The following is a 14,483-nucleotide window of genomic DNA, read 5'->3' on the forward strand; positions in this document are numbered from 1 at the left end:
ATAACTCAGCTGTTCCTCACTCTGTCTATAGAAACATTTACAACTCAGCTGTTCCTCACTCTGTCTATAGAAACATTTACACCTCAGTGCTACTCTGAAAAGTCAGTCTGCTGAGGAGCTAAGATCTGAAAGACTTTCACAGCTTCTCAGCTGCTGTGTGTTTTATACAGCTTTTTGTTTTTCTTACATCTTCTACGCTAAATGTGGGGAAAAGAAGCCTGAGATCTCAGTTTTGCAGCAAAAGGCTCTGGCTGCAGTCCTCCGCTGTCAGACACGCTCAGGTCTCTTCTTCTCTGGCTGCAGTCCTCCGCTGTCAGACACGCTCAGGTCTCTTCTTCTCTCACTCTAAAGACGCTGCCCCACCTTCTTCTCCTTCTTTTCTTTTTTCAATATTTTATTATTCTTGTTTTTTTTAACAACACACAAACAGGACAGACGAACAGGTCGTCAATGTTTTTGTCTGAAGCAAGCAGTCAACAAAAGGAAGGGAAGGATGAGATAATAATAATAAATATAGCCGCAAGCGGCGATGCGGGGTCCAAGCTTCTGCTTCAAAGCTTCAAGCTTTATATAGTACCAGGAGAAGGGCATTTATGATGTCATTTATGATGTAATTTATGATGTCATTTATGATGTCATTTATGATGTCATAACTGACGTCGTCATAGAGAAGGTGACAGTCTTGTGACATCACTGATGATGTCATCTATGATGTCATCTATGATGTCATAACTGACGTCGTCATAGAGAAGGTGACAGTCTTGTGACATCACTGATGATGTCATCTATGATGTCATCTATGATGTCATCTATGATGTCATCTATGATGACATAGTGTCAAAGTTTAAACATTTATCATTTCAAGACGGTTTCACGTATCCAAATTCTTTATACAACTTTAGATCAGGGAAGTCCAGAGATGACACAGAAAAAGTTTGGGCTCATTCGGGCAAATGGCCTAGGACGAGTTCGTTTTTTTTTTTGGAAAATCTAGCAGGCTTAAATGGGTGTGAGTTATGGGTCAATACGCAAAAGGGTCTGTTATAGCGCCACCATCTGGCCAATATGGCTAATTTTTTGTCTCTGAGCAGTGGGGCACATTTCCAACCTATGTGCAAGGTCTGGCTACTGTAGCCCTTACGGTTTTTGACGTGCATGCTGTTTTAGGGCAGAATAATAATAATAAATATAGCCGCAAGCGGCGATGCGGGGTCCAAGCTTCCGGTGACTTGGGGGGTGTATGTCCCAGATACAATAGGGATCCACGCACTTCGTGCTTGGACCCCTAGATTTAAGCTGTGGTGATAGTACCAGGAGAAGGGCATTTATGATGTCATTTATGATGTAATTTATGATGTCATTTATGATGTCATTTATGATGTCATAACTGACGTCGTCATAGAGAAGGTGACAGTCTTGTGACATCACTGATGATGTCATCTATGATGTCATCTATGATGTCATCTATGATGTCATCTATGATGACATAGTGTCAAAGTTTAAACATTTATCATTTCAAGACGGTTTCACGTATCCAAATTCTTTATACAACTTTAGATCAGGGAAGTCCAGAGATGACACAGAAAAAGTTTGGGCTCATTCGGGCAAATGGCCTAGGACGAGTTCGTTTTTTTTTTTGGAAAATCTAGCAGGCTTAAATGGGTGTGAGTTATGGGTCAATACGCAAAAGGGTCTGTTATAGCGCCACCATCTGGCCAATATGGCTAATTTTTTGTCTCTGAGCAGTGGGGCACATTTCCAACCTATGTGCAAGGTCTGGCTACTGTAGCCCTTACGGTTTTTGACGTGCATGCTGTTTTAGGGCAGAATAATAATAATAATAAATATAGCCGCAAGCGGCGATGCAGGGTCCAAGCTTCTGGTGACTTGGGGGTTATATGTCAGATAATATAGACACTGAATTGCACATTTAGTCAAAGTTGATATTTAGTAGAGTGGATATTATTATTTTTCCTCTCCAGAAAAAGTGCACAGACATACAGACAGTCACCCACACAAGTTACTTGCCTCCTTGCTGTTGTGAAGGAGTGGATGAGGTACTGCGAGAGCTGATGTTAGATGCACTGGAGACTGAGAGAGCTGATGTTAGATGCACTGGAGAGGGTGGCTGAGTGAATAGTAGCCACTTGGGGAGTTTGTGTCTTCTCTGTCCTAGGGTTCAGCTGAACCGTTGCTTCCTAAAACACAAGAAAATACTATTATATGTTAACACTCATTCTAGGGCTAGAAATATTTCTTCATCTCCAGAAAGGTGTACAGACAGACTAACAGATAGACAGACAAACAGACACTCAGACACACAAGTTACTTGCCTCCTTGCTGTTGTGGAGTGGATGAGGTACTGCGAGAGCTGATGTTATGTAGAGGAAGGATGAGCTACTTTACTTGCCGCAGGTTTGCTCTGGAAATGCTGGATGAATGCAGGATGCTGGCACGAGGTGAGTGATGACTGCACAAGTGTGATTTAAGCTGTGGTGATGGGGGCTTTATATAGTACCAGGAGAAGGGCATTTATGATGTCATTTATGATGTCATTTATGATGTCATTTATGATGTCATTTATGATGTCATAACTGACGTCGTCATAGAGAAGGTGACAGTCTTGTGACATCACTGATGATGTCATCTATGATGTCATCTATGATGTCATCTATGATGACATAGTGTCAAAGTTTAAACATTTATCATTTCAAGACGGTTTCACGTATCCAAATTCTTTATACAACTTTAGATCAGGGAAGTCCAGAGATGACACAGAAAAAGTTTGGGCTCATTCGGGCAAATGGCCTAGGACGAGTTCGTTTTTTTTTTTGGAAAATCTAGCAGGCTTAAATGGGTGTGAGTTATGGGTCAATACGCAAAAGGGTCTGTTATAGCGCCACCATCTGGCCAATATGGCTATTTTTTTGTCTCTGAGCAGTGGGGCACATTTCCAACCTATGTGCAAGGTCTGGCTACTGTAGCCCTTACGGTTTTTGACGTGCATGCTGTTTTAGGGCAGAATAATAATAATAATAATAATAAATATAGCCGCAAGCGGCGATGCGGGGTCCAAGCTTCTGGTGACTTGGGGGTTATATGTCAGATAATATAGACACTGAATTGCACATTTAGTCAGAGTTGATATGTGCACAAGTGTACCAAGTTTGTAGTAAGTAATATGTAGTAAGTAGCAGTGGTGGTGGTAAGCCAAATGGTGGCTGTCAAAGAGGCTTATTAAGCAATGGACTTTTTCTAGGCAAACTGTCATAATTTCAAATCCTAGTTTCTTGATAAGCTTAGATTTGTCACTATCCAGTTTTCCTAGTCCATTGGATGAAGATAGTGTGCTACTTCTACTGTACACTTCTGACATCGTTATAGATCTGCTCAGTGAGGAAAGGATTAAACAAACTGTTCCTGAATTGTGATCTAAGTAATTGGTTGTCACAATCAAAAGTCAATGCTTTTGTAGTAGTGGTGGTAGTCATAAATCTGGTCTGCATAAGCACAAGGCCAGAATTTGAACCATTTGTCATGAAATTAATGTAAAATCCTAACTGTTACTAGATACTCCACATGGTACATTTCTAGTGTCTCTGTATAGGTATAACAAGATTAATATTCAGGTTGTGTAAATCACCCTTTAAGTCAAACTGTTAGTGGCTTAATAGGTTATCAGTTAACAAGGTACTTGTCTGTTATTCAGATGTTTTAAAAGGGTAAGCTTGGGCACAGTGGACATCTACAAGTTGGCAATAAAAGTGTAAGCTCAAGGTTGACTAAAGGAGTTAGGATATAATGCATAAAAAACTGGGACAAAAGACAGTTAGTCTTTTGACAGTTAGTCAAGCTTCCGGTGAAAGTTTCAAAGTTTCAAAGTTTCAAAGTTTCAAAGTTTCAAAGTGTCAAAGTTTAAACATTTATCATTTCAAGACGGTTTCACGTATCCAAATTCTTTATACAACTTTAGATCAGGGAAGTCCAGAGATGACACAGAAAAAGTTTGGGCTCATTCGGGCAAATGGCCTAGGACGAGTTCGTTTTTTTTTTTGGAAAATCTAGCAGGCTTAAATGGGTGTGAGTTATGGGTCAATACGCAAAAGGGTCTGTTATAGCGCCACCATCTGGCCAATATGGCTAATTTTTTGTCTCTGAGCAGTGGGGCACATTTCCAACCTATGTGCAAGGTCTGGCTACTGTAGCCCTTACGGTTTTTGACGTGCATGCTGTTTTAGGGCAGAATAATAATAATAAATATAGCCGCAAGCGGCGATGCAGGGTCCAAGCTTCCGGTGACTTGGGGGGTGTATGTCAGAAGGTGACAGTCTTGTGACATCACTGATGATGTCATCTATGATGTCATCTATGATGTCATCTATGATGTCATCTATGATGATGTCATTTATGATGTCATTTATGATGTCATAACTGACGTCGTCATAGAGAAGGTGACAGTCTTGTGACATCACTGATGATGTCATCTATGATGTCATCTATGATGTCATCTATGATGACATCTATTTATTTATGATGTCATTTATGATGTCATTTATGATGTCATAACTGACGTCGTCATAGAGAAGGTGACAGTCTTGTGACATCACTGATGATGTCATCTATGATGTCATCTATGATGTCATCTATGATGTCATCTATGATGACATAGTGTCAAAGTTTAAACATTTATCATTTCAAGACGGTTTCACGTATCCAAATTCTTTATACAACTTTAGATCAGGGAAGTCCAGAGATGACACAGAAAAAGTTTGGGCTCATTCGGGCAAATGGCCTAGGACGAGTTCGTTTTTTTTTTTGGAAAATCTAGCAGGCTTAAATGGGTGTGAGTTATGGGTCAATACGCAAAAGGGTCTGTTATAGCGCCACCATCTGGCCAATATGGCTAATTTTTTGTCTCTGAGCAGTGGGGCACATTTCCAACCTATGTGCAAGGTCTGGCTACTGTAGCCCTTACGGTTTTTGACGTGCATGCTGTTTTAGGGCAGAATAATAATAATAATAATAAATATAGCCGCAAGCGGCGATGCGGGGTCCAAGCTTCTGCTTCAAAGCTTCAAGCTTTATATAGTACCAGGAGAAGGGCATTTATGATGTCATTTATGATGTAATTTATGATGTCATTTATGATGTCATTTATGATGTCATAACTGACGTCGTCATAGAGAAGGTGACAGTCTTGTGACATCACTGATGATGTCATCTATGATGTCATCTATGATGTCATCTATGATGTCATAACTGACGTCGTCATAGAGAAGGTGACAGTCTTGTGACATCACTGATGATGTCATCTATGATGTCATCTATGATGTCATCTATGATGTCATCTATGATGACATAGTGTCAAAGTTTAAACATTTATCATTTCAAGACGGTTTCACGTATCCAAATTCTTTATACAACTTTAGATCAGGGAAGTCCAGAGATGACACAGAAAAAGTTTGGGCTCATTCGGGCAAATGGCCTAGGACGAGTTCGTTTTTTTTTTGGAAAATCTAGCAGGCTTAAATGGGTGTGAGTTATGGGTCAATACGCAAAAGGGTCTGTTATAGCGCCACCATCTGGCCAATATGGCTAATTTTTTGTCTCTGAGCAGTGGGGCACATTTCCAACCTATGTGCAAGGTCTGGCTACTGTAGCCCTTACGGTTTTTGACGTGCATGTGCATCATCAGTCATAGATGACTGATGATGTCATCTATGATGTCATCTATGATGTCATCTATGATGACATAGTGTCAAAGTTTAAACATTTATCATTTCAAGACGGTTTCACGTATCCAAATTCTTTATACAACTTTAGATCAGGGAAGTCCAGAGATGACACAGAAAAAGTTTGGGCTCATTCGGGCAAATGGCCTAGGACGAGTTCGTTTTTTTTTGTGGAAAATCTAGCAGGCTTAAATGGGTGTGAGTTATGGGTCAATACGCAAAAGGGTCTGTTATAGCGCCACCATCTGGCCAATATGGCTAATTTTTTGTCTCTGAGCAGTGGGGCACATTTCCAACCTATGTGCAAGGTCTGGCTACTGTAGCCCTTACGGTTTTTGACATGCATGCTGTTTTAGGGCAGAATAATAATAATAAATATAGCCGCAAGCGGCGATGCGGGGTCCAAGCTTCCGGTGAAACTTTCAAAGTTTCAAAATTTCAAAGTTTCAAAGTTTCAAAGTTTCAAAGTTTCAAAGTTTCAAAGTGTCAAAGTTTAAACATTTATCATTTCAAGACGGTTTCACGTATCCAAATTCTTTATACAACTTTAGATCAGGGAAGTCCAGAGATGACACAGAAAAAGTTTGGGCTCATTCGGGCAAATGGCCTAGGACGAGTTCGTTTTTTTTTGTGGAAAATCTAGCAGGCTTAAATGGGTGTGAGTTATGGGTCAATACGCAAAAGGGTCTGTTATAGCGCCACCATCTGGCCAATATGGCAAATTTTTTGTCTCTGAGCAGTGGGGCACATTTCCAACCTATGTGCAAGGTCTGGCTACTGTAGCCCTTACGGTTTTTGACGTGCATGCTGTTTTAGGGCAGAATAATAATAATAATAATAATAACTAGCAGACTTAAATGGGCGTGGTCTATATGGATAGATGCGTATTGATCCAGGGAATCCAGCAGATGTGGAATTTTGATTCTACGCCTCACGGTTCAGCAGTTATGGGTCAATACGCAAAAGGGTCTGTTATAGCGCCACCATCTGGCCAATATGGCAATTTTTTTGTCTCTGAGTAGTGGGGCACATTTCCAACCTATGTGCAAGGTCTGGCTACTGTAGCCGTTACAGTTTTTGACGTGCATGCTGTTTTAGGGCGGAATAATAATAATAATAATAATAATAAACGGAACAGATACAATAGGGATCCACGCACTTCGTGCTTGGACCCCTAATAATAATAAACATTACAGATACAATAGGGATCCACGCACTTCGTGCTTGGACCCCTAATAATAAACATTACAGATACAATAGGGATCCACGCACTTCGTGCTTGGACCCCTAATAAACGGAACAGATACAATAGGGATCCACGCACTTCGTGCTTGGACCCCTAATAATAATAATAATAATAAATATAGCCGCAAGCGGCGATGCGGGGTCCAAGCTTCTGCTTCAAAGCTTCAAGCTTTATATAGTACCAGGAGAAGGGCATTTATGATGTCATTTATGATGTAATTTATGATGTAATTTATGATGTAATTTATGATGTCATAACTGACGTCGTCATAGAGAAGGTGACAGTCTTGTGACATCACTGATGATGTCATCTATGATGTCATCTATGATGTCATCTATGATGTCATAACTGACGTCGTCATAGAGAAGGTGACAGTCTTGTGACATCACTGATGATGTCATCTATGATGTCATCTATGATGTCATCTATGATGTCATCTATGATGACATAGTGTCAAAGTTTAAACATTTATCATTTCAAGACGGTTTCACGTATCCAAATTCTTTATACAACTTTAGATCAGGGAAGTCCAGAGATGACACAGAAAAAGTTTGGGCTCATTCGGGCAAATGGCCTAGGACAAGTTCGTTTTTTTTTTTGGAAAATCTAGCAGGCTTAAATGGGTGTGAGTTATGGGTCAATACGCAAAAGGGTCTGTTATAGCGCCACCATCTGGCCAATATGGCTAATTTTTTGTCTCTGAGCAGTGGGGCACATTTCCAACCTATGTGCAAGGTCTGGCTACTGTAGCCCTTACGGTTTTTGACGTGCATGCTGTTTTAGGGCAGAATAATAATAATAATAATAATAAACATTACAGATACAATAGGGATCCACGCACTTCGTGCTTGGACCCCTAATAAAGGGAACAGATACAATAGGGATCCACGCACTTCGTGCTTGGACCCCTAATAAACATTACAGATACAATAGGGATCCACGCACTTCGTGCTTGGACCCCTAATAATAATACATTTTATTTGGAGGCGCCTTTCAGAACACCCAAGGTCGCCTTACAGTACATATAAAAACAGTTTCACGTAATAAGAACATATACATATTAAAAACAGGGCAAATTGCAGCAGGAATAAAACATAGCTAAGAAGGAAGGAAAATGCAGATTGGTTGGGGAAAAGTGACATTAATTACAGAGAGTAGGCCAGTTTGAACAGGTGGGTTTTGAGGTGGGATTTGAATGTTGTGATGGTGTCGGACTGTCGGATGTGTGGGGGTAGGGAATTCCAGAGCTTGGGGGCAGTGCAGCTGAAGGCCCTTGCACCCATGGTAGTGAGGCGGTGTGAGGAGACCAGCAGTGGAGGAGCGCAGGGAACGGGAGGGGGTGTAGTCGTGCAGGAGGTCAGAGAGGTAGATGGGTGTTTGGTGGTTGAGAGCTTTATAAGTGAGCAGGAGGAGATATCTCCGGTTAGCACTATCCCCAAATCATAAGACGGTCATGAAATAGCCTAGGCCAGGGGTGGGCAACTGTGGCCCCTGACCTCACTCAGTGTGACGACGACCCTTGGGTCAATTTCCAAAAAAACTTTTTTTTAATTTTTTTTTACAATGCAGACGTTTCTGGTTAGGTTAGACCACCAAAATCTGTGTGTTTTATTTTACTGTAAAACCCAGTACATGCCGCTAATGGCGTTAGCATTATCCATCCACATACTGTTTAACGTTAGCATTCGAGCATTTGATTGATGTACCCCATTAAATTGCTGTAGCGGACTGTTTTAAAGCTAGAGCAAAGTTTCTGGTGTCATCTGAATGGAAGAATTACTAAATTTGAATATGAAAAATATAAATGTTGGTATAATAAACTTGGATTAGATTAGATTAGATTCTTTAATGACCACACAGCCAGGCTGGTGGAATTTGTTTTCAGTACAGTTCATACGTAAGCAATGGTCCAACATTGAACATCATAATACACACTGTACCAGTCCTTTTCATCAAATTAGTAGCTATAATTGGGAGTGATGGTGTTACAGTAGGCTACTGGTAGTGATGATTTTTTGTGTGGCCCCCTCTATCATCAAAGTTGCCCATCCATGGCCTAGGCTGTCTCCTTAAACCTTTGCTAAATTATTCATTAGGGGAGATTTCACCACTCACAACTGTTTTTTGTGGCAGCCTTGCAGGGCTTTTATTTTGAAAAGAAAATGCACTTCGGTGACAAGACTGGAGATGTGGCGAGTTTCACAGAACTTCAGCTTGACGTAACGTTATTGTGTTCAAAATAACTGACGCAGAAGAGACCTGAGCCTGGAGCTGGCCTGACAGCCAGACAGACCCACCTCGATTCCCTGGATCTGTTTAAACTGCTCTGACTGTGTTGAACCTGTGTGTGTGTGTGTGTGTGTGTGTGTGTGTGTGTGTGTGTGTGTGTGTGTGTGTGTGTGTGTGTGTGTGTGTGTGTGTGTGTGTGTGTGTGTGTGTGTGTGTGTGTGTGTGTAGGAGGGAGTATCCGCCTCACATCACCCCTAAGATGTTCCTGCTGGAGTGGACCCGCCAGGAGAAGTTGGCGCAGCCGCAGTACCACACGGTGAGAGGACCTGCTCTTTTTTCTCTTTTTTTCTTTATTTTTTTTTTTATTTTGCAATTTTTCAGAACATCGAAAACAAAAACAGGCTCAGACACAAAAAAAGAGTTAGAGAAAAAATATTCTCATTATTATTATGCTATGCTATGCTATGAATTTATGCTCACACACTCAGTGTGCTCACACCAGCGGTATTCAGGGGCCCCACGGTCATAGAAAACCTGCAAAAGTCATGGTATTTCAAAACCTCATTTTCCAGGCCTGGAAACGTCATGGTATGGTATTTCAAAACCTCATTTTCCAGGCCTGGAAAAGTCATGGTATTTCAAAACCTCATTTTCCAGGCCTGGAAAAGTCATGGTATTTCAAAACCTCATTTTCCAGGCCTGGAAAAGTCATGGTATTTCAAAACCTCATTTTCCAGGCCTGGAAAAGTTTTGAAATTGTATCCATGATCATGTGTGGGAACCCTGAGTGTTGTAGCCTGTGAGGAGAAAGCCATGCTGTGAGCATGTGCAGAATCTGTTACTATCACTGCTCTGCTGCGCACAGCACTTCCACCTGCTCACCACTGGCTTTTCTTTTGAGCAGTAAGTGGGTGGGGCCAGCCACCATTGTATCCCTAAATATAATAATTACAGTCCTCGTCTTTTATGATTGGACATTATCTACCGTGGTGAAGTTAGTTTTAACAGACATTCGATCCAACGGTCACATGGTAACAGACCTATATCCTGTGCGTGAGTCACATGGTAACAGACCTATATCCTGTGTGTGAGTCACATGGTAACAGACCTATATCCTGTGTGTGAGTCACATGGTAACAGACCTATATCCTGTGCGTGAGTCACATGGTAACAGACCTATATCCTGTGCGTGAGTCACATGGTAACAGACCTATATCCTGTGCGTGAGTCACATGGTAACAGACCTATATCCTGTGTGTGAGTCACATGGTAACAGACCTATATCCTGTGCGTGAGTCACATGGTAACAGACCTATATCCTGTGCGTGAGTCACATGGTAACAGACCTATATCCTGTGCGTGAGTCACATGGTAACAGACCTATATCCTGTGCGTGAGTGCTGTGGAAGCGCTCGCAGAAATAATGCACGGCTCCCCGACATCCGCGCACGTGGTTCTGATCGGTCCAGTCTGACATGAAGCAGTTTGATTGATTACATATGGATCAATACTACACTGGCTGATTGTGACGAGGCTGTGTGTGTGTGTGTCTGTCTGTCTGTCTGTCTGTCTGTGTGTTGTCTTCAGGTTCAGCGCTGCCAGGACCGAGGCTTCCAGTCCACTGTGACTGTGGCAGGCAGGAAGTACAGGTCCTCACTGTGGTCAGTACACACATACACACACACACACACACACACACACACACACACACACACACACACACACACACACACACACACACACACGCAGGTTGTTTGGCTGATGACTGACTGACTGACATGACATAGTATGACCTCCATCTTCTCTGTTTCAGGGAGAAGTCTAAGAAGTTTGCGGAGCAGGGGGCGGCCGTGGTCTGCCTGCGGGTCCTCGGGGTCCCAGAGGGCCGCATCGGAGAGGAAGACTCCGGCCTGGTCTGCAAGAGGAAGAGGGAGGGCAGGGCCAACGGCACCACCGAGGAAGAAGTCGGCAACAAACGCCACAGCACCACCGAGGAAGAAGTCGGCAACAAACGCCACAGCACCACCGAGGAAGAAGTCGGCAACAAACGCCACAGCACCACCGAGGAAGAAGTCGGCAACAAACGCCACAGCACCACCGAGGAAGAAGTCGGCAACAAACGCCACAGCACCACCGAGGACGAAGTCTGCAACAAACGCCACAGCACCACCGAGGAAGAACTCCGCAACAACCGCCGCGAAGCTGACCCACAGCCAGAGGCGGAAACCGCGGCGACCGCTGTCGTTACCAATGGTGACGGCCACGAGCCGGACACGCCCAGAGAGCTGACCCTCCAATAGGAAACCTTCCTGAAACACAATGCATTCTGGGTAGAAGGAGACCAAACTGTTTCTTCTTCACGTGTTGTGAGCTGGTGTGAACACTACAGAAGAAGAGACCGGCGAGTCCATGGTGTCAGATACAGTGACAGGAGGCGGAGTCAGATCTCAGGTGTGTCACTTCCTGTCTGACACACATTAACGAGCCGTATATGAGCGGTCTGAACTGATCTCCGATTGGCTGTTGGACTCTCGGACGTCTCTCTCCGAGTGTCAAACCTCACTTTTCTGTTACAGCGCCACAAACCTACGGAAGCGTAATGAATTCACTTGAGAGAAAAAACTGCCCTGTTTTTGTTTTTCTGAATTAATGAGGAACAATTCAGAGAATTTCTCAATTGATGAGATATCTGGAAATCCCAAGAGAAGCTAAACATGAAAGAAGAAAAGCCTCCATACTGCTCACCTGGCGTAATCCAAGTCTGCACAAGCCCTGAGATGCCAAGTTGACTTGAAGAGATGTCATTTACATCCTGATTTTTAGCTGAAATCTGTACTGTTGCATGCAGGCTACAGTAGCTGCACCTCACTTTCTTGCAGCACCTGGTTACAGTGCAGATTGCAGCTAAGAACAGGGTAAATGATGTCTTTTCAAGTCACCTTGGCATCCCAGGGCTTGTGCAGACTTGGATTATGCCAGGTGGAGCAGTATGTCGATTTTTTTTTATTTTGTTTTAAAGCAGCTACGAGCAACTTTTTCGATTGTTATTAAACAGTATAAATTTAATATCAATGCATCACATCTTACCTCTAATAGTCGACGAGAGCAACGCAGAGTAGTCTCGCTTGAACCCCGAGTGAATCGGCCAGTGTTAGTGTGTCTGTAGCCAGGGCAGATCAGGAAGTGAAATGAAACGGTTTGCAGCAGCCACTTCAGCCATAACCACAAAATAACTTCCAAAAAACCTGTTAGAATATAACGAGAGATGTTCCCGCGAGTATGCGTGGCGTTCACATTGTTTATGTTATGTTGCTAGGCAGCGCAAACGGCGTTGGAAGGCAGCTGCGTTTCACTTCCTTGTTTCACTTCCGCGTTTCACTTCCGGGTTACCCGGTCCGGTCGCTCTAGAGAGCCCCCTGTTGGCGCGAGTTTAGACAGACTATAGACTTAATAATCACCTAAGGGAGCAATCTCAGATACACACGGCTTTGGTCTCGTCGACTATTAGAGGTAAGATGTGATGCATTGATATTAAATTTATACTGTTTAATAACAATCGAAAAAGTTGCTCGTAGCTGCTTTAACACGGCAGTATTATTAGTTTGCTGAGGTTGCACAGGCACCTCAGGACATTGTTCAGACAGAAAGCCGGTGGTGGATGAGTTGAGTTCCCTCCCCTGATGTGTGAAGCCCCTCCCCCTCCCTCCCCTGATGTGTGAAGCCCCTCCCCCTCCCTCCCCTGATGTGTGAAGCCCCTCCCCCTCCCTCCCCTGATGTGTGAAGCCCCTCCCCCTCCCTCCCCTGATGTGTGAAGCGCTTTGAGTGTCTAGAAAGGCGCTATATAAATCCAATCAATTATTATTAATATAAAGCCCATTCACAATGATCTTGTTAAGTCAGAAAAATGGGCAAATTTTTCTCTCAAGTGAAAGAATGCATTATGCTTCCGTAGAAAACACACAGATGATTTGGTTTGAGACCAAAAGGAAAGCCAATGTCCAGCAGCTCCACTCTGCTGCTGATGCTTCTGCTTATTATTATTATTATTATTTCTCAGACTTTTCCTTTCTGCCTTCGTCTCTCCAGGAAACCCTTTGAGTGCACTCCAGTCTGATTTCCCCCCATTTGATTATTTTAGGGATTCAAACTGGCAACCTTCTGGCCACAAGCCTGTTTGTTTTATGTTGGTTTGTCTTTTATTGATCTCCATGTTTTAACATGGGAACTGCAGAGGTTCAGATGTTGATTTATCAATAATATAAATGTGGGGAAATAAGAAGACCGAACGAAAAAGAAGTCCAGCCAGCAGGGGGCAGCGCTGCCTGGGAAACACTTTACATGTCACATCTATTTGTAGGGACACACATTGTATTGATATTGACAATGTAAATATGATTTCAGCCGTGTTTGTCTCGGAGCCTTGGTGCCTTATGGGAGATGGTTTTATTTTATGGGAGATGGTTTTATTTTATGGGAGAAGGTTTTATTTGAGTTGTGTTTGTTTTGAGTGATGATAATCTGACAGGTCTTGAACACCTTGTGTCTCTCCTGACTGAGGAGTCTGTCTGTGTGGAGGAGTGATGCTGATTAAACACTTTTATTTTGACTCTGTAGTTTCACTGTTCATCACCACTCCTGATGGAAAACTCTTTAAATGTATTAAGCCAGTGGCTTTCAATGTGGGGTGTGGGGTCCCCAGCAAACCATATGAAGTACTGAAGAATGGCTATATATATATATATATATATATATATATATATATATATATATATATATATATATATATATATATATATATATATATATACACATATATATAAACACACACACACACACACATAGGGCCTACACATTACATCCTCTGAACTTTTAGAAAGCTGCAGAATAAAAATCTGGCTTTTCCTAAAAACAAATATGATTGTGAATTACCGGTAATCGTTTGACAGGGTCCAAAATTAATGTCCTGTTTATGTCTGTAGAATTGATGATGGTTGTTGATAGCCTATAAAAGAGGCCATAGAGGCCTAAACAAAAGTCGGTTCAGTTTCCGAGCACCTACTGTGTTGTGACATGAATACAATGGAAGAGGGGACGGGGAGTGTGACATAGAATGTTATCATCATCATTAGCAGCTTTAACATTTGAAACGGTAATAGGCTACTATATCAGGAATTGTATCACGGTTTATTGTTAAACCAGTAACCGTTTCATACTTAACTAGAGTAGCCTGATTAATTCTTTAGAAGGTTATGGTCTAACCTAACGGATACAGGATT

General features: G+C 42.4%; 1 protein-coding gene across 3 annotated transcripts in view; it reads left to right on the plus strand.

The window, feature by feature from the left end:
• The window catches only part of dus2 (dihydrouridine synthase 2), a 39,167-nt gene extending 25,406 nt beyond the window's left edge, over nt 1-13,761 (plus strand). For 2 of the 3 annotated variants that reach the window (XM_083662858.1, XM_083662860.1), the window contains 3 exons: nt 9,436-9,523; nt 10,795-10,868; nt 11,021-13,761. In XM_083662858.1, coding sequence (XP_083518984.1) covers nt 9,436-9,523; nt 10,795-10,868; nt 11,021-11,507 — 649 coding nt within the window. In that variant the 3' untranslated portion in view covers nt 11,508-13,761. The remainder of the gene's footprint in view (nt 1-9,435; nt 9,524-10,794; nt 10,869-11,020) is intronic. The other variant, XM_083662859.1, reaches the window with a different exon arrangement.
• Nucleotides 13,762-14,483: the final 722 nt, after the last annotated feature.

This window comes from Poromitra crassiceps (assembly GCF_964638095.1).
Source record: "Poromitra crassiceps genome assembly, chromosome: 30".
NCBI classification, from domain to species: domain Eukaryota; kingdom Metazoa; phylum Chordata; class Actinopteri; order Beryciformes; family Melamphaidae; genus Poromitra; species Poromitra crassiceps.